The sequence below is a fragment of the Eubalaena glacialis genome, chromosome 10, assembly GCF_028564815.1.
Source record: "Eubalaena glacialis isolate mEubGla1 chromosome 10, mEubGla1.1.hap2.+ XY, whole genome shotgun sequence".
In the NCBI taxonomy this organism is placed as follows: Eukaryota; Metazoa; Chordata; class Mammalia; order Artiodactyla; family Balaenidae; genus Eubalaena; species Eubalaena glacialis.
In genome coordinates, this window is record NC_083725.1 from 75,088,194 (window position 1) to 75,107,454 (window position 19,261).

The following is a 19,261-nucleotide window of genomic DNA, read 5'->3' on the forward strand; positions in this document are numbered from 1 at the left end:
AGAAGGTACAGAAAGTATAAATTAAAACACCTCGTTTGTCATCTGAACTCTCTACTCTGTGAAAAAGGGAAATCTATCCATTGGGTACAAGACTTTTGAATGAGCCAATTCCTCCAGTTTCAAGCAACCTAATCCAATTTTATGTGCCACATTTTTTATTCTTATAAGGGCATAAAATATAAAAACGACTTTAAACTTCTGAAGAGTATGTATTCAAACGACACTCAACTTCCTATTTTCCTTCCAATGGCGTTTGGGCACCAATTACGCAGCTATACCTTGGTTAGGGTCTGCAGCCTGCCCCTCACTCCCTACCTAAAAGAAGGTCTCGTTAAAAATCTCAGACTGGACTCGAATGTAAATCAAAACACTTTAATTATCCTCACTTAGGCCATTCCATAATCACCTGAAATGCAAAGACACTAGATCAAACATCATCCAGCTCTGTCCAGCTTTTGTAAGCAGGACACAAATCTCTAGTTACAACGGGGCCATCCTTCTCAATCTCTTGGTAACTCAAATCTACACTTGGAACACCAGATTTAACAAATCTTGAGTCTACACACTTTACCTCATCTTTATTCAGCCTGGTTGCCAAAGCATATGAATACATACTGAATACTCCTGAAATGACTAGTATTTCCAATAGCTTAGAAAAATTCTGGGTTGAGAGCTACAAGAAACACTACCTAAACTTCACAACTAATTTGTATCCATTCTTAATACTGGGGAGACTGAGTCAATGCTTTCCTCAGCCTTTTGACTTTCCTTTAATTCGCGACACACACAAAAGGTTAAGTAAAAAAGAAGTTAGCGACACCATTACAGACGACTTCAAAATTTGAACCTAAGGAACATGAAAGCGCAAAAGCAACCGCAGTGTCTCCCAGCAGAGTCCAAGACCACCGCCGCGTTGTCGAGCTACCCCGGAGCTTCAGCTAAGGCAGGAGGCTCATCCTCCTACCAATGATGATGCCCCGGCGACTGGAAAAGCAAAGGGAGACTTGGCAGCCAGTGGCAGGCATACAGCAGCTCTCGGAAAAGCAGAGCCTCCGCCCAAGACCAAAGGCCTCAGTTGGCACCGAGAGCCCCCAGGGAGCGGTGAGGCGTCCCATCCTGTCCTACCCCACCCTACCACTTCCCTCCCAACGGGACGACACTCGGCAATTGCTAGGCAAAGCCCACCCGGTCTCCAGAACGCGCTCCAGCAAGCCCACCGGGAGAGCCAAGGTCACCTCCTAGCCCCTGTGGGGAAAATGGCGTCTGTGAACCCTTCTCCCTCCCGGCTAGTCACAAGGACCAGCCTCCCTCCCTCGCTACAAAATGGCGCCTCCTGCTGGGGCCACAGAATCTGCATAATTCACTTGTCAGCGAGGCGGTGTCGCGCTGGGACGAGCGGTTCTGCCAACCAGTCAGAAGCAGAAAATTTTGTTCCGCACTTTGGGTAAGCCACTCAGGCGCTGGCTGTAAGGCCAGGCGAGGCTGACGTCAGGAAAAGGGGCGTGGATAAGGTGGTCTCCTTTCGCGTCGCCTAAATTTGAGCCAATGGCAAGCAGGAAGCGTCCAGTGAGTGACGTAATGACAGCCCAATGGAGGCTGGGGGCGGGCCTCAGACCCACTATGCTGGTTGCGGGGTTGAGGGGCCGGGCGGCTGTTTCCTGTCCTGGTGCATGGTGGTCGGACGAAGGAATTGTTGGAAAATTTTCTCGGAGGTTCGTATATAAATGTGTTTTTACCCAGTGTGCATTATTCTCCGCCCGGCCGCCGCCCTCAGCGTAGCGGCGCGGGCCCGGTTGGGCCCGGGCTCGGACTCCGGCTCCTCAGCCTCCGCCGCAGGCCTTGCAGATCCTACGGCCGGCCGCGGTAGAGACGCCTGGGCAGAAGCGGAGTTTATTAATAACCCGCGGCCGCCACTCGGGCGGCGGAGCTTTTCTCACTGAGGACGCACCCCCCCCCCCCCCCCCGCCCTTGTCTCTGCGCACTGCGCCCCGCCTGTTCCCCTCAGGGGACCGCCGAGGGGAGGGAGTGAAGGAGGGGAGGGTGGAGCCCTTGGGAACCCGGCGGCGCTTCTCGGCCTGACCTCCGCGCGGAGCGAGTCCCTTGGCGCCGCCGAGGCGAAGCCCCTCCGGCTGAGACGCTGGACCCCGGTCGGCACCAGGCCCCAGCTGGGGCGCCGGCGGCAGAACTGGTCGAGGGCCCGGTCGGCATCCCTCCTGTAGATCGCACCCAGAATTTCCTCCCACTCTGATCCTGCACAGATTTCTTGTTTCCCTCACTTAAAAAAAAAAAAAAAAATTATTATTATTTTTTATGGTCATTGAGGTCTAACAGCGAATATTAGAAACTGTCAATTTTATCATTCTCCTTTTTTCTCGGTTTTGGCCAAAGAGTGAACGAATGCTTTCGTTGCTTTGTAATATTTTATTGTGGAACGTAAATCCATTTTTATTCTCTCCCCTTTTGCTTTTTTTAACATTTAAGTTTACGCATTAAGGAAGTTAAGTAAAAAGTAGATAAGAATACAATTGCTAAACTGATTATTTGTTTAAGATCAGTTTAAGCCTTTGGAAGTGTCTAATCAGCTGGTATAATCTAGTGGGGATGTGAAAAATTGTAGGTTCGAGGTTGTGGTCGGCTTTGACCCGAACCTTACTAGAAGATACTTGTGTTTTGCTGTAGTTGACAAAAATCTGTGCAATATTTAATATATTCTCTTGCTAAGTGCTTAGTTTCAGTTCGCTGTTAAGTGTTTAGTAAGAGAATAGGTAATGAGATCATACAAAAGCTCAGGTAAGACAGGTAACTAATTTATCCAGGTGTATTTTGATTACTTTGGAAATTATTTAGTGTACAAATACTTGAGTGCCTATTTTTTCCATAGCTGTCTTTTATTTTTTTTAAATGGCTTTATTGATATAATTTATATACCTTTACAATTCACCCATTTAAAGTATTATAATAATTAGGTAGGTTTAATGTATTCACAGAGTTGTGCCACCATCACCAAAATTTTAAAACATGTTCATCACCCCCCAAATAACTCTGTACCCACTTAAGTTACTCCCCATTTCCCCATAACACTCCTCCTTCCCTAACCACTAATCTACAGATTTGTCTATTCCCAACATTTCATAAAAATGGAATCACACAGTATGTGGACTTCTGTGACTGGCTTCTTTCATTTAGCATGATATTTGCAAGATTCATGCATGTTACAGCATATATGAGTACTTCATTTCTTTTTATTGCCAAATATTTCACTGTATGGACGTAACACCTTTTATTTATCCATTCATCTATTGATGGACATTTAGGTTGCTTCCACTTTTTGTCTATGACGCATAATGCTGCCATGAACAGTTGCGGAACAAGTTTTTGTGTGGACATTTGTTTTTATTTCTCTGTGTGTATATATATACCTAGGAGTAGAATTTCTTGGTCATTTGGTCATATGGTAACTCTGTGTTCAATCTTTTGAGGAACTGTCAAACTTTTCTAAAGTGGGTGTACCATTTTGCATTCCTACCAGCAGTGTATGAGAGCTCCCATTCTCCATATCCTTGCCAACACTTGTTATTATCAGTCTTTTTGATGGTAGCCATCCTAGTGGGTATGAAGTGGTATCTCTTGTGATTTTGATTTGCATTTTCCAATGGCTAATGGTGCTGAGCATTTTTTCATATGCTTATTGGCCATTTGTATATTTTCTTTTTGGAAATGTGTATTTGGGTCTTTCCCCCATTTTAAAATTGGATTGTTTATCTATTATTGAGTTCTAAGAGTTTCTTATATAAAGGTCCTTTATCAGATATATGATTTGCAAAATGTCCATTGCCCTTTGCTGCAGGTTGGGATATTGCTGTGAAGTAAGGATTCATCATATTCTTCATGGAAAGATGACCTGGCTGTTTTGGGGAGTTGTGCCTCTACTATTACTTTAGCTGTTATTAAATATTTATGATGTAGGTACAGTTTATGATCATGGGAGGAGAACTTTCTGAGTCCTGATGTTCTCATCATTACTTAATTTTGAAGTTTTTATCTAGTTTTTGTTTTTGGTTTTTAATCTGAGGTTTTACCCAGTTCTGAGTCTTTTTGCTCCTGGCTTTGTTTCAGGACATAGTGATTTTTTAAAGAGTTGGGTTGCTTGAGTCATTGCTCTTTGCTTAATTTGCATTTTAAGGGATGGCTTTTGTGAGACAGTGTTTTTTGTTTTTTGTTTTGTTAAGTTTTTTTTTTTAATTTATTTTTATTTATTTATTTTTGGCTGTGTTGGGTCTTCGTTTCTGTGCGAGGGCTTTCTCTAGTTGCGGCAAGCGGGGGCCACTCTTCATCGCGGTGCGTGGGCCTCTCACTATTGTGGCCTCTCTTGTTGCGGAGCACAGGCTCCAGACGCGCAGGCTCAGTAGTTGTGGCTCAAGGGCCTAGTTGCTCCGCGGCATGTGGGATCTTCCCAGACCAGGGCTCGAACCCGTGTCCCCTGCATTAGCAGGCAGATTCTCAACCACTGCACCACGAGGGAAGCCCTGTTTTTTGTTTTTTAATTAATTAATTAACTAATTTTTGTCGGCATTGGGTCTTTGTTGCTGCGCGCGGGCTTTCTCTAGTTGCAGCAAGTGGCGGCTACTCTTCATTGTGGTGCGTGGGCTTCTCAGTTCGGTGGCTTCTCTTGTTGCAGAGCACAGGCTCTAGGTGCGTGGGCTTCAGTAGTTGTGGTTCTTGGGCTCTAGAGCGAAGGCTCAGTAGTTGCGACGCACGGGCTTAGTTGCTCCGCGGCATGTGGGATCTTCCCAGACCAGGGCTGGAACCCGTGTCCCCTGCATTGGCAGGCAGACTCCCAACCTTGCACCACCAGAGAAGTCCCTGAGACAGTGTTTTAAACTTTACCGTACTGTCAAAATCAAAGTGATTTTGTTTTAAATATGGATTTAGACTGGAAATCTCCCTCTTCCTTATAGAAATAAAAAATCGAAAACAGTAATACAGCTTTCTCCATAATTTCCCATAAATCTAATCCCATTTTAAAACTGTGCCTCAGTGGGAAGTCTCTACCCTGTGGAAATAACTTGTCCATTAATGTGGAGACACAGGCATTTAACTCCGAACTACATTTTTTGTACTTAAAATACCACTTTACGGGAATTCCCTGGCGGTCCAGTGGTTAGGACTTGGGGCTTTCACTGCCGTGGCCTGGGTTCAATCCCTGGTCGGGGAACTATGATCCTGCAAGCCGTGAGGCGAGGCAAAATAAACAAAAAAGAACAAAAAACCGCACTTTACTCAGCACTTAACTTTGGCTAGGCACTGAGTTAAATGATTTGTTGAGTGGTGTACATATATACATAAACTTATCTTCGCTGCAAACCTAAGTCAAGTACTGGAGTTATCCCTGTTTGTCAACTGAAGTTTAGAGTAACTTGACCAACTATTATACAGCAACGCTCGGACTTGAACCTATGACTGGCTCAAAAGCCCAGTCTCTCAACTGAGTTATTCAGTAACCTACCAAGTACCAACTTCTTTAACTTTTTAAAATATAGGATGTCTGTAGTTCCTAGAATGATACAGTATTTTGACTACTGTACATAATATGGCAGAGCATGAATGTTGTGCTGTTTATATACACCTTTAAGTTAAATAATGACGAATGCATTTGTCCTCGTTTTGAAAATACAGAGATTTATGTAGTATGGATGTAATGGTCACAAGAAGTTGGAATCATTTAAATTAATGGCAGTTTATACATGCTATATACATAAAATATACAGTAATATAAGAAGTGAGGCACAATGAAAAGAGCATTGGAATAAAAGAAGACCTAATCTTTAATCCTGTTTTAGGCAGTTAACTAGCCATGTCCTCATACTAATTGTATTCATTTGTTCAACAAATCTTTAGTAATTGTGTAGCATGTGCCAGGCATTCTTTTAGGCACTGGGAATTCAAGAGTGAACAGGACAGAGGGTGGTTCCTGCTATCATGGAACTTAGAGTTCACTTAGAAATTCTGATAAGTGGGACTTCCCTGGCAGTCCAGTGGTTAAGACTTCGCCTTCCAATGCAGGGGGCTTGGGTTCTATTCCTGGTCGGAGAGCTAAGATCCCACATGCCTTGCACCAAAAACCCAAAACATAAAACAGAAGCAGTATTGTAACAAATTCAATAAAGACTTTAAAAATGGCCCACATCAAAAAAAAAAAAATTCTGATAAGTGCTATAAAGAAGATAAGAGTTCTGTGATAGAGAATAAGAGGGTGGTGGTAGAATGGATATTTTAGATAGGAGGTGACACTGAACAATATGTGCGAAAGCAGGAAGAGTTAGGTGTGTTCTAGGAACTAGAAGGTCAGCATGCATGGCTGGATGTGTACAATGGAGGACCATTGAAAAGCACTCTGCAACATGAGTTATGTTAAACTCATTAGATGTTTATTGAACATACAATCTTAGGTGTCAAAATTCCAACGACCCCTAGGACAGAGTACCTACCTTAGAAGGCTTATAGTCTAATTGGGAACACTGGATGTGGGAGTAAAAGGACTAAGAAGAGAAAGGAACGGAATCAGAAGCCTTTCAGCCAAAAACAAGGTTCTGTAAACCTCACTTTCCTCACCTGTAGAAAGAAAACTGGCATGTTTTGAATACATCTTGAGTGCTAGGGGCTTTATGTACATTTATTTCACGTAATTCTTTTACAACAGCCCTATCAGGTGAGTGTTCTCCCATTTTATCAAAAGAGGAAATGGAAGCTCAGCAGCAGGTTAATTGCCTGGAGCTGAGAGCAGGATTCAAATGCATAGCAGGCCGGCAAATTATAAAACATACAGATGAAATCTATAATAATTAAAACATGATTGGTAATTCAAAGTGACGAGGGCTACAGGCCAAATATCAGCAAATACTGTAGGATTCAGATGATAATGGACTGAGATCTTGGTAGTGAGCAACAGAGGCACGTGGAAGAGCCAGTGACAATTAAAGGCTGTTCCCTGTGTCTGGACTGCCTTCTCTACTCTTCCTACCCCTAGGAAATGTTTATTTATCTTTCTTATGCCCATATTCACATGTAATCATCTTTGCATACCTGAGGCAAAGTTAGGTGCTCCTTACTTTATTAATGCTTCTGTTTATAGTAACTTTTTTTTTTTAAGTAACTAGTTCTAAAACCATGAAAATAATACATGGTAAATTTCTTTTTAACTTATGGAATGTATACAGTAGAAATTAAAAGCCCCGTCCCCAGTCTACCCTCATCTTCTAGTCCCATTTTGGGGAGGTACTGCTGTAAAAAATTATGTATGTGTGTGGATAGCAGGAGTTAAAGAAGAAAACCAGGAAACGAAAAGATTTGATTTATTAAGCTAGTGGGAATTAATCTTATTAACTTAAATTTTTATTACAATATTGTATGCAATGAAAATTCTGCTGTTGTACAAGACAAAGTAAGGTAGTTGGCGGTGTTATTGGACTGGAAGGATGAGAGACTGGAGCAGAGAAAGCAGTAAAGAAGTTATTGCAGTAGTTAATGTGTGAGGAGTTGGAAAAGAAAGGTTTTGAAGGATAAAAATCATGGAGTTGAGGGGAATGCCCTGGTGGTCCAGTGGGTAAGACTCCACACTCTCAGTGCTGAGGGCCTGGGTTCAATCCCTGGTCCAGGAACTAAGATCCCACAAGCTGGGCAGTGTGGCCAAAAAAAATTAAAAAGATGAAATGCTCTCTGTCATACCAAGTTCCCATATATATGGTTCCATTAAAAAAAAAATCATGGAGTTGACAATTGCCCTATTGTGAATTTAAGAATGAGGGTTTAGTCAAGGATGACTTTTGATCATTTTAATCTGTTGTCTGGGTTTGGTGGAAATAGCCAAGTCCATATGGCAAATTGATTAGAGTGGAAAGATGAATTGGCAAACCTTAATGGTGTATATGGAATGTGTTGTGTTTAATTCAGACAGAAAACAAGATGTAGTTTGATATAAAATGAATGACAACGTGGTACATTCCTAGGAGACCTCCCCACCTACCTATTGGATAGTGTCTTCCCTTTCCTCTGGCATTTGTCCTTTCAAACAGAAATGCTGAGAGGAAAAAGAATCACTGGCAGACTTTTGGATGGGGCAGTTTGATTTGAGACCTAGGAATGTATGTAAATGTTTTTAGTTGATGGATTATAGATCTGTGTTTTTAAATGAGGAGTGAATGTTAGATTCAACTGGGGAGCTTTTTGTAAGTGGACATGCTTATTGTTGAGAAGATAATATTTAAGGAAAATATACTAGGAGATAAATGTCTGTTATAAAAGTCAATTATTTAGGGAATTCCCTGGCGGTGAAGTGGCTAGGACTCTGAGCTTCCACTGAAGGGGGCACAGGTTCGATCCCTAGTCAGGGAGCTAAGATCCCACATGTGGCAGCATGGCCAAAAATAAATAAAAATTTTTTTAAAAGTCAATTACTTAAAATCACCTTTATTTTATCTTATTTTTAAAATAAATTTATTTATTTATTTTTGGCTGCGTTGGGTCTTTGTTGTTGCACACGGGCTTTCCCTAGTTGTGGTGAGCTGGCGCTACTCTTCGTTGTGGTGCGCGGGCTTCTCATTGTGGTAGCTTCTCTTGTTGCGGAGCATGGGCTCTAGGCATGCGCCCTTCAGTAGTTGTGGCACGAGGGCTCAGTAGTTGTGGCACGTGGGCTTAGTTGCTCCACGGCATGTGGGATCTTCCCCAACCAGGGCTCGAACCCGTGTCCCCTGCATTGGCAGGCAGATTCTTAACCACTGCGCCACCAAGGAAGTCCCTAAAATCACCTTTAGAAATTATTTTTTGTCTTCCTTTTTTGGGGAAAAAGACTTTCAGAAGGAAAAGGAGATTTTTTTTTTCCCTACCTTTTTAAAATTGAAGTATAGTTGATTTACATTATTATTCTTTTAAGGTGTACAACATAGTGATTCATTATTTTTATGGATTGAAATTTTTTTTATTTTTTATTTTTTTATGGAGAAACCTTGAAAACATTATATATAAGTGAAAGAAGGCAGTCACAAAAGACCACATACTATGATTCCATTTACATGAAGTGTCCAGAATAAGCAAATCTAGAGAGATAGAAAGTAGATTAGTGGTTGCCTAGGGCTTTGGAAAGGGGGAGGTAGGGTTTTCTTTTAGGGGGTGATAAAAATATTGTGAATTCAGGTTGTGGTGATGTTTGTACAACTCTGAATATACTAAAGTCATTGAATTGTATACCTTAAATGGGTACATTTTATGATATGTGAATTATTTCTCAGTAAAGATATTTTCAAAAAGGAAAAGCATGAACAAGAGGAAAGTTCCTCTAGAATAACACATCTCTGAAACTTTTTTTTTTGTCTTCTTTCTCCTCTGGCAATACCCTTTTACAGTAGTAGGAGAAAATAGTGAATAAGACAAGAGATAGAGCCGTACAGTCTCTTCTCATTTAGCTTTAAACTACTGATAAGCATTTATAGCAAACATATATATAATGCCATGTGCTGTTACAAGTGCTTTGTATTTAACACAGATACCTCACAATACCTCTGTGAAGTATCTTCCTTTTACAGATAGGGAAGCTGTGGCACAGCATGGTTAAGTAACTTGCCCAAGGTCACATAGATAATATGTGGTAAAATGAGATTTTGAAGCAGGCTGTTTGGCTCCCGAGTCCTTATTCTTAAGTATAGTGTTATACTACCGCTCATAAGCATTCCTTCCTAGGTATAACCCATACTTTCCAATCTATCTATAGGGAAATCCTCCTTAGATATGTTTTAGTAGCTGGTTACTGTAAATATACTGCTTCCAGTCTGGAAAAAAACAGGTAATTAAAGTATACTGTGATAAGTGTTATGATAAGGGTATGGACAGAGTATCTTGGGAAATACATCTAAAGCATTCTGACCCAATTTGGGAAGTTCAGATAAAACTTTCTGGTGGAATCTGAAGAATTTAGCCAAGTAAAGAGAGGAGGAAGAGTATTCTAGAGGGTATGAATTAACAGTGTTCAGAGCCCAGATGCAGGAGACGCCTTGGGCTGTTCTGGGAGTGGCAAATAATCCAGCAGCTCATGTAAAAGTTGTTGAGCCAAATGGTTAGAAGGTTGACTTTGCCACTTACTTATGTTGTGAAGTTAAGGACATCATTTAACCTTTGTGAGCTTCACTTTCTTGGTCTGCAAAACTGTGATAAAATGGTACTTAATTCATAGGATTGCTAGAAGGATTCAATGAATTAGTAGTAATGCCTGGCATATAGTATTTTGGAAGGGTTAGTTATCATTATCCTTTTTATTTATTAGTATTATTAACATTTTAATTAATATTATTATTAAATGATACCAGTATCATTAACTACTAGAATTTTAAACAGTATTGCTGGAGTGTAGAATGTGAGGTTGTGCTAGAACAAGACTGGAAGATAGAGTGACCAACTTGTCTTGGTTTGCCCAAGACTATCCCAGTTTTATAACAAAGTGTCCCCCCCCAAAAAAAAAAAAAAAAGAACTGAGAGTCCCATGACCCAGGAAGCTTCTCAGTCTTGGGCAACCCAGGATGATTGTCCGTCTTATTGGAGAAGTTAGTAGAATCCAGATCATATTTGGACTATATGGGGAAATGGGAAAGTTTTGAAGGTTTTGAGACAGAGAAATGCTCTGATTGGATCTGAAAGCACTTGGACTGTGCTTTGGAGATTAGATTGGAGGAGGGTAGGAGTGGATTTTAGGAGGCCGATGTAGTAACCCAAGCGATGATGGTACCCTGAATTAAGACAACCTAATAAGAGAAGCGAATGGATTTGACAGATATTTAGGAGGTAGAGTGATAGTTCTTAGTGATCGGTTGGAGAATAAGGGGGATTTGACTACTGGGTAGGTTACTGCGTTTATCATTGAGGGAGAAAATACAAAAGTAGAATTTTGTGGCAAACTGTTTTGAGATGGAGGTGACTGTGGACCATGAAGGTCACCAAGGCCAGTAAGCAGCTGTAAGCTGTAAGCAGATACATAGATCAGGAGCCCTTAAGAGAAAGGACTAGACTACGAATAATTTTTAGTATATGTATGTCCCCTGTAATACTTGGGACATATTTACATATAAAATAATTCATTGTTTATTTGAAATTCAGATTTAACTGGTGTTCGGTGTTTTTCTTTGCAAAATCTGGCCACCCTAGTTCCAGCTTCTAAATTGAAATGATTCCACACTCTTCCCTGTGATGCCACAGCAGTATGGGTGGTAACTGCTGCTGCTTTTTTTTTTTTTTAATTTATTTATCTATTTTATTTCTTTTTGGCTACGTTGGGTCTTCGTTGCTGCGCGCGGGCTGGGCTCTCTCTAGTTGCGGCGAGCGGGGGCTACTCTTCGTTGCGGTGCGCAGGTTTCTCATTGTGGTGGCTTCTCTTGTTGCAGAGCATGGGCTCTAGGTGGGCGGGCTTCAGTGGTTGTGGTGGACAGGCTCAGTAGTTGTGGCTCGCAGGCTGTAGAGCACACGCTCGGTGGTTGTGGCGCACGGGGTTAGTTGCTCTGCTGCATGTGGGATCTTCCTGGACCGGGGCTTGAACCCATGTCCCCTGCATTGGCAGGCTAATTCTTAGCCACTGTGCCACCAGGGAAGTCCCGGTAACTGCTTCTTGAAGTTACTCTTTTTATGATACTTTAGTTTCTTTTTGCCTTTTTGGTTCTCTAACATCTGCTTAACAATTATTTATATTAAATGCTCTCTTTTAAAATAACTGATATGTTTTCTGTCTCCAGATTGGATCCTAACTGATAGACCAGCGTAGCCCACTTCCTGGTGATGTAGATTCCAGGACCCAGGAATGGCCTCAAATACAATCCCTCAAAAACTTAGTAGCTTCTAGTCTCTTTGCTTCCGGTAAATTTGCTTCCATATGTAAACAAACAACTACAGCCAAAACTCTCCTCTAGAGTTGTTGGCTCTTTATTGCTGACCTCTGAGCTCTGCCCATCAACTCCTCTCTTAACTTAATGGCCATTGTCATAGAAACAATAGATGAGCTCATTCGTGAGGGCTGGCAGGTGAAAGATGCTTTAAAAAGGCCTTTAAGCCACAGTCTTATCTCCTTCCAAGGTAACCACTTTGCTGGCACCACCAATGGCCTGTCTAATTTGGGATACAGAAGCAGATGGCTTTTTCAGCTGTGCAAGGGACCAAATTATGGGGTTCTAGTCAATTTAGATTTCAGGCTTTAGGCAGAGTTCCTTCCTTAGTAAAGCTATGCTCCAATCATCTCTTCTTGCAAACTGGCTGGCTCTACTGTGAGTTCCTCTTTCCATCAAAGAAACACACCAACAATCTGAATTTTCCTACTACTGCCCCTAAAGCTACTGCCTCAGTTGGTTTATGATCTGCTTTCCAAGATAAGACAGGCAACATTGGGAATAAATATTTCACTTCTGTCACTTTATTTTTTTTTAAATTTTATTGAAGTATAGTTGATTTACAGTGTTGTGTTAATTTCTTCTGTACAGCAAAATGACTCAGTTATACATATATATATTTCACTTATGTATTAAAAAGTTCACCTTGGGAATTCCCTGTGACAGTCCGGTGGTTAGGACTCCACGCTTTCAGTGCTGACGGCCCGGGTTCAATCCCTGATGGGGAAACTAGGATCCCACAAACGCACGACGCGGCCGGGAAAAAAAAAAAAAAAAAATCACGTTTTCCAGCCTGCAAAAATCTGTTTCTTCACTGCCCCAGACCCTACCTCCTCCCTGATTCCACCTTCTCTAGGTTCTGTTTCCTGCAACAACATATATAAAATTCTGATTAAAGTAGGAATTGTTATATAATATAGATCTGAAAAATCTATAACTTAAATTCTGGATTTAATTTTTCTAATGAAAAGAGAAGTCCAGAGGTAGGCAGCCAGGGCTGTGTAGTTCCATAAAATCATCAGGGACTCAGGTTCCTTCTGTTCTCCTGTCTGTCATCTAGCACACAGCTTTCATATTTAAGATTCCCTCAGAGGCCATAGGATAACTGCTGGAGCTCCAGTCATTAAAGCCAACCTCCAGGAAGGAAGAAGGAGAATGTAAAAGGGCAAAAGGTATATACTAACTGAGCTAGCCCATCTTGTAAAGGAGTTTTCCTGGAAGCCCTACCCAATAATTCCTACTTAGATTTTGTTAGCCAGAATGTAGTCACATGCCCACTCCTGTCTCCAGGAGAGGCTGGAGAATATAATTTCTTAGCTGGGAATATTGCTATCTCAGGATGGTGTTAGTAAGAAAGAAAGTGGGAAATGAATATTGGTAAGTACATCTCAGCTGGTGGGATCAGCATTGACAGGGGATACTAGAGTGTAGCCCACAAGCTACAAGCATCCCATATGATGTGGGATGTATGTAAGCATCCCACATGATGTGGGATGTAAGTATGTTTAAAGAAAGCATGGACAACCCACAAAAATCTGTTTTGATTCTATATACCAGCAATGAACAATCTGAAAGGAAATCAAGAAAACAATTCCATTTACAATAGCATCCAAAAGAATAAAATACCTAGGAATAAATGTAATCAAGAAGATGAAAAACTTGTACCCTGAAAACTAGAAAATATTGCTGAAATTAAAGAAGACCTAGTATAGCAGAAAGTAACACAACATTGTAAATCAACTCTACTCCAATAAAAAATTTTTAAAAAAAAAAAAAAAAAAAAAAAAAGAAAGGACTAGATAGATTTTAAAGAGCTTATAAATTCCAGAGATCTTTGAAGCCAATGGAATGGATATGATATTCCAAGAGGAAAAGTGCATAAAATGAAAAAACAAACTAGGACGGAAACTTGCGGGTTCTCAATATTTAGGAACCCATAGGAGAAATGGAAAAGGATTAGCTAGGAAGTTGGAAAAAACCAGGAGCGTGTGGAAGTCATAGAAGCCAAGGTGAGAGAATGTTCTAAGAAGGAGATAAAGGTCAGTGATATCAAACCCAATATAAGACAGAAAAGCATCCATCACTTTTTTTTTTTTTTTTAGCTGCGTTGGGTCTTTGTTGCTGTGCGAGGGCTTTCTCTAGTTGCGGCGAGCGGGGGCTACTCTTCATTGCGGTGAGTGGGCTTCTCATTGCAGTGGCTTCTCTTGTTGCGGAGCACCGGCTCTTGGTGCACAGGTTTCACTAGTTGCAGCAGGTGGGCTCAGTAGTTGCAGCACGCGGGCCCTTGAGTGTGTGGGCTTCAGTAGTTGTAGCATGAAGGCTCTAGGGTGAATGGGTTTCAGTAGTTGTAGCACACGGGCTTAGTTGCTCTGCGGCATGTGGGATCTTCCTGGACCAGGGCTCGAACCCACGTCCCCTGCATTCACAGGCAGATTCTCAACCACTGCACCACCAGGGAAGCCCCATCACAGCTTTTTTATCTGTTCTTTTATTGATGGACATTTGAGTTCATTCCAATTTGGAACTATTATGAATAAAGTTGCTATGGACATTCTTGTATAAGTCTTTCTGTGGATGAATATTTTCATCTCTCATTCATAGGAATGGCCATTGAACTTCATGTTAGAGTGGAGATTAGTGACCAGCGAGAGCAGTTTCAATACTTAGGGACAGAAACCAGATGGATAGCAGTGGGAAACCAAGAAATAGTAACAACTGTTAGAGAAATCTAGCCGTGATAAGGAGGAAAGGGAGACTAGTAGCTGAGTCAGAGGCAAGATTTTGTTTTTTCGATTTTGTTTTTGTTTTTTTAAATATTTATTTTTTGTATTTGGCTGCGCCGGGTCTTAGTTGCCATGTGAGGGATCTTCATTGCGGCATGCGGGATCTTTTAGTTGTGGCACGTGGGCTCTTAGTTGCAGCATGAGGGATCTAGTTCCCTGACCAGGGACCAAACCCAGGCCCCTTGCATCGGGAGCGTGGAGTCTTAACCACTGGACCACCAGGGAAGTCCCTGTTTTTGTGTTTTTTTTAAGTTATTGATGGGAAGGAACTGGGAGAGAGAGGGAAATTGTTTACAGAAGAGATCCCTGAGATCTCTAAGGAGGAAAGACAGATGAAATGCAGAATACAGGTTGGAAGGATTAGTCTTACCTTGTAGGAAGGTAATATTGTAGGAGAGAAGGAAGAAATGTGTGGAAATGCAGTGAAGTGAGGTTTGTTGGCAGAGAATTCCTCTGATGACTTCTATATTTTCTGTGAAGTTGGGAGCTGATTAATCTGCTGAAAATGAAGTGGTGAAGGAGACAAGGTGGGAGGATAGCAGGAGAGGGAGTGGGGGTAGAAGGTTTGAGGTAAATGGAAAATATTTTAAATAGTCACCATGAAGAAATAAAGACATGTAAGTTTGCTGGACCGCTTTGGGGGTTCAGAAGAGGTTGGAAGAGCCCAAGAACTTTTATGGCCCTTCAGGACTATTCTATCAAATAAGTTATTAGATCTGAAAAATGCTTTGTAAATATGACCTATACAAACAGTTATTTCTGACTAGAGGTGTATGTTTTAACTATCCATGTTTAGTGTCCTATTCAATGTACTTTTTTGGACAGAGGATCTATTTTGTTATAGAGTTGTGTTTCAGGAGTGCCCTCTCTCATTTTCATAATTGTCTCACAATGCTTTGCGTCCCTCACCTATGACAAGATGAGCAATTTGGGTAATAAAATATTAACATACACAGTGTTTATCTTGAGGGAAATAAAGTACAATCTAGCATCATAGTTTTGAAACGACTTTATGCTTTTTTTAACAGAGCAATGTCAGAAGTTGAGTTTGAATATATCAGAACCTTTCTCTTACTCCTGATGCTTCCTCAAACTCCCTAGTCTCAGTGAAAGCAAGCCAGGGCATGCTTAGCAAACTGAGCTATGCAGGTGTGCCCTTATCAAGCCCTGTTTTTAATGCTACACTGTTGAGGTTTGAGAGAGATTTTTTTGGGTTGTTTTTCACATCAGTGGTTCAGTTAAGAACAAACCATCACCAAAATTGACGTTCCTGATGACTAGACCTAGATGTCCATTTCTCAATTCTTGTCTCTTCTCACCTCTTTTTCTCACAAGTATTTTAGTTTTAGGCCTCATCTCAACTACCTGCCAGTCAGTTTCAAATACTCTATTTCTGAATGGTCCTGGAACTTGGCAAAAAGCTTGAAAGCCTTCGATTTCCAACATTTCACCCATCTGGTAGAATATTCTACTTCTTTAAAATAGGTAGTATAAACTCTATCCCTCAGTTTTACCCTTTAGCATTCTGTAGAGCCTATGAAAACTACATCATTCACCAGCACATTCTAACTACTCTGTACTTAACTGAATTACGTTTCATCAGCGGAACATGCTTATTCCCTGGGTGTATTTAAATAAAATTGAAGGGATTTAAAGACAGTTTTCCACAAATGTTAATCAAAACAGTGTTACTGGATCAGCATACTGCAAAGGTACAGGAGAGCCTGCTATTTTTATGTTGCTATACTAAGGAACTTCCTCATTCCAGGTTAGGAGATGTCATAAAATGCAGCACAAATGACCATGCTTAAATGGAGAAGCACTTTGTATAGTAGTAAATTTATGAGGAAAATTTGGAATTGAGACCAGGTAATAGAATGGCATAGCTTCTCTGTTAAGTGTTGAGGTGAAACCAGCCTGAGGTTAGGATCCGAGCTTGACAATTTCTGAAGGCCTGGCTTCTGTGGCTTCGTGCAAAAAGACCTCTAAGATTTGTTAATCTAGATTTCTTTTTGTATCATTTCTTACCCCAATAAAGGTTACTTGTAGTTGGAGTTCTTTATACCTGGACCATTGGATTTATATTTTCATAATCATTTGTGGTAATAATTGTATCTAACAAATTAGACCAAACTTGAAATATCTAAGGGCTTCACATTTTAAAATATTGGTCTGATGTAGATTCATACCACTGAGGAAACACTGATTCTTTTTTTTAAGGGATGAAGTCAGCTAGTATTTAGTTACTAATTTTAACCATCAATTTTCAGACATTTTTTTTCTTCCTGCCAATAATTTTGGATATTTTTCACTTTTAAAATTATGAAATCTATCAAATATAAGGAGGAGTACCTGTATAAGTAATTGAATAAAAGCTTATGTACCCACTTGGTTTTTAACAGATCCTAACATGTTTCCATATGTGTTCAGACCTTTTTCTAAAAATTATGGTTAAAAACCCACAACATAAAATTTACCGTCTTAACCATTTTTAAGTGTAGGGTACAGTAGTGTTAACTATATGGACATTGTTGTGTGATAGATCTCTAGAACTTTTTCATCTTGCAAAACTGAAACTATACTCATCAAACAACAACTCCCCTAGTACTTGTAACTACCATTCTACTTTCTAATTCTAAGAGTTTGACTACTTTAGATAGCTCATATAAGTGGAATCATGCAGTATTCGTCTTTTTGTGACTGGCTTATTTCACTTAGAATAATGTCCTCAAGGTTCATCCATGTAACATATGACAGTATTTCCTTCTTTTTTAAGACTAATATTCCATTGTGTATATATAAATTGCATTTTCTTTATCCATTCATCCGTCGATGGACATATAGGTTGCTTCCACCTCTTGGCTATTGTGAATAATGCTGCAGTGAAGAGGTGTGCAAATATCTCTTTGAGATTCTGTTTTTAATCCTTTTGGATATGTACCCAGAAGTGGGATTGCTGGATCATATGGTAATTCTATTTGTAATTTTTTGAGGAATCTCCATACTGCTTTTATTTTATTTTTATTTATTTATTTGGCCGTGCCACGCGGCTTGCAGGATCTTAGTTCCCCGACCAGGAATCAAACCTGGGCCCCCTGCAGTAGAAGCGCAGAGTCTTAACCACTGGACTGCCAGAGAAGTCCCAATAGTGGGCATTCTAACAGGTGTGAGGTGATATCTCATTATGGTTTTGATTTGCATTTCCTTGACAATTAGTTATATTGAGCATATTTTCATATGTTTGTTTGCCATTTGTTTATCTTCTTTGGAGAAACTTCTATTCAAGTCCTTTGTCCAATTTTTAATTGGGTTATTAGTTTTTTGATGTTGAGTTGTAGAATTTCTTTATATATTCTGGATATAACATTTGCTACATTTTGTAAGTGTGTTTTTTTCTCTTATGCTAATATCCATCATCATCTTCCAGAAAGGCAGGCACTTTATTTATTACACACATGTCGTCATTTGAGATTCCTGTTGTGCCCCCATGACAGCCTTCTCTGTGTCTGATTTTGGCCCATGATTCATTATTAAAGCACAGGAAACTGACTACCTTTTGCAAGGTGGCCCTTTCTAAAGGTGTCATGTGTATCATACATACTTATTTTCACACAACCTGAAAATGTTGGTGCCAGAAATAATCAAGACATGATGGTGGATATGGTGTGAGCAACTATAGAGTGTTTGATCTCTAGCTTATTTATTTCATTTATTCACTGTCATATTTCCCCCAGTTGATCATTTTCTAACAAAGGGCATTAATTGTATCACAGAGCCTTTTTGAGAATAAGATGGCCTGTGTACCTGCCATCACTTATTATCTCTGGTAATTGTAGTGCCCATATGATCTCTGCTGAATCCTTCACCACCCCATGTATTTGCCAGCAGTTTGTGTCCAGGAATCAGCTGTCTCTTCAAGATCTTTCAGTTAGTGTAGATTTTTTTCCCTTAGGATAGAAACTATAGGTCCTGAAGCCTTCCTAAAGAAAGTTAACACTTGACCAGCTTTCAGACAAGAAAGAACTTTTATTTATTGCAGATATATCAGTTACCTGTTGATGTAGTTATTTGGAGATTTATAGATAATTCAATGAAAAGGACAAATGCTTGAATTATGGTCACACCATAGGCATTTCTTAACATCATGACCCAAATTAACTTGTAATCTGCCTTTTTCAAAATTCATCTTCTAGATGAATACTGTAAAAATCATAGAGTGCTTATTACATTTTTATAGGTGTTTTCCCTTCCATTTCCTTGTCTTATTTCTGTTATATAGTGACAGTACTTGTTCTGAAAATTAGCCTGTCCCAATCCTATACTCATCAGGGAGCTTAACAGCAGAGTACCAGTTTTACTTTGAGGCTTCTCTGTTAGCCCTTAGAAGTAGCAAGGAAGTATTGAAGTTTCAGTCTGCTTTATGAACAGTTATAGATTAGAAATATTTCAGGAATCCCTGAAAAGTCAGCCCGTGATTGACTTTTATCACAGCACTGATACCTTTCAGAGTCTAAACCATAGTCCCTGGCTTTAATCCAAAGAGGGTGTAGTTTATAGTGTTTA

General features: G+C 40.3%; 1 protein-coding gene across 5 annotated transcripts in view; it reads left to right on the forward strand.

Annotated features, from left to right (window-relative positions):
* The first annotated feature begins 1,633 nt into the window (after positions 1-1,633).
* Positions 1,634-19,261, forward strand: part of ZNF143 (zinc finger protein 143) — a 59,124-nt gene continuing 41,496 nt past the window's right edge. For 2 of the 5 annotated variants that reach the window (XM_061202976.1, XM_061202977.1), the window contains exon 1: positions 1,643-1,712. In XM_061202976.1, coding sequence (XP_061058959.1) covers positions 1,671-1,712 — 42 coding nt within the window. In that variant the 5' untranslated portion in view covers positions 1,643-1,670. Of the gene's footprint in view, positions 1,713-2,189; positions 2,201-14,069; positions 14,089-19,261 lie in introns of those variants that run through there. The other 3 variants (XM_061202978.1, XM_061202980.1, XM_061202981.1) reach the window with 3 other exon arrangements.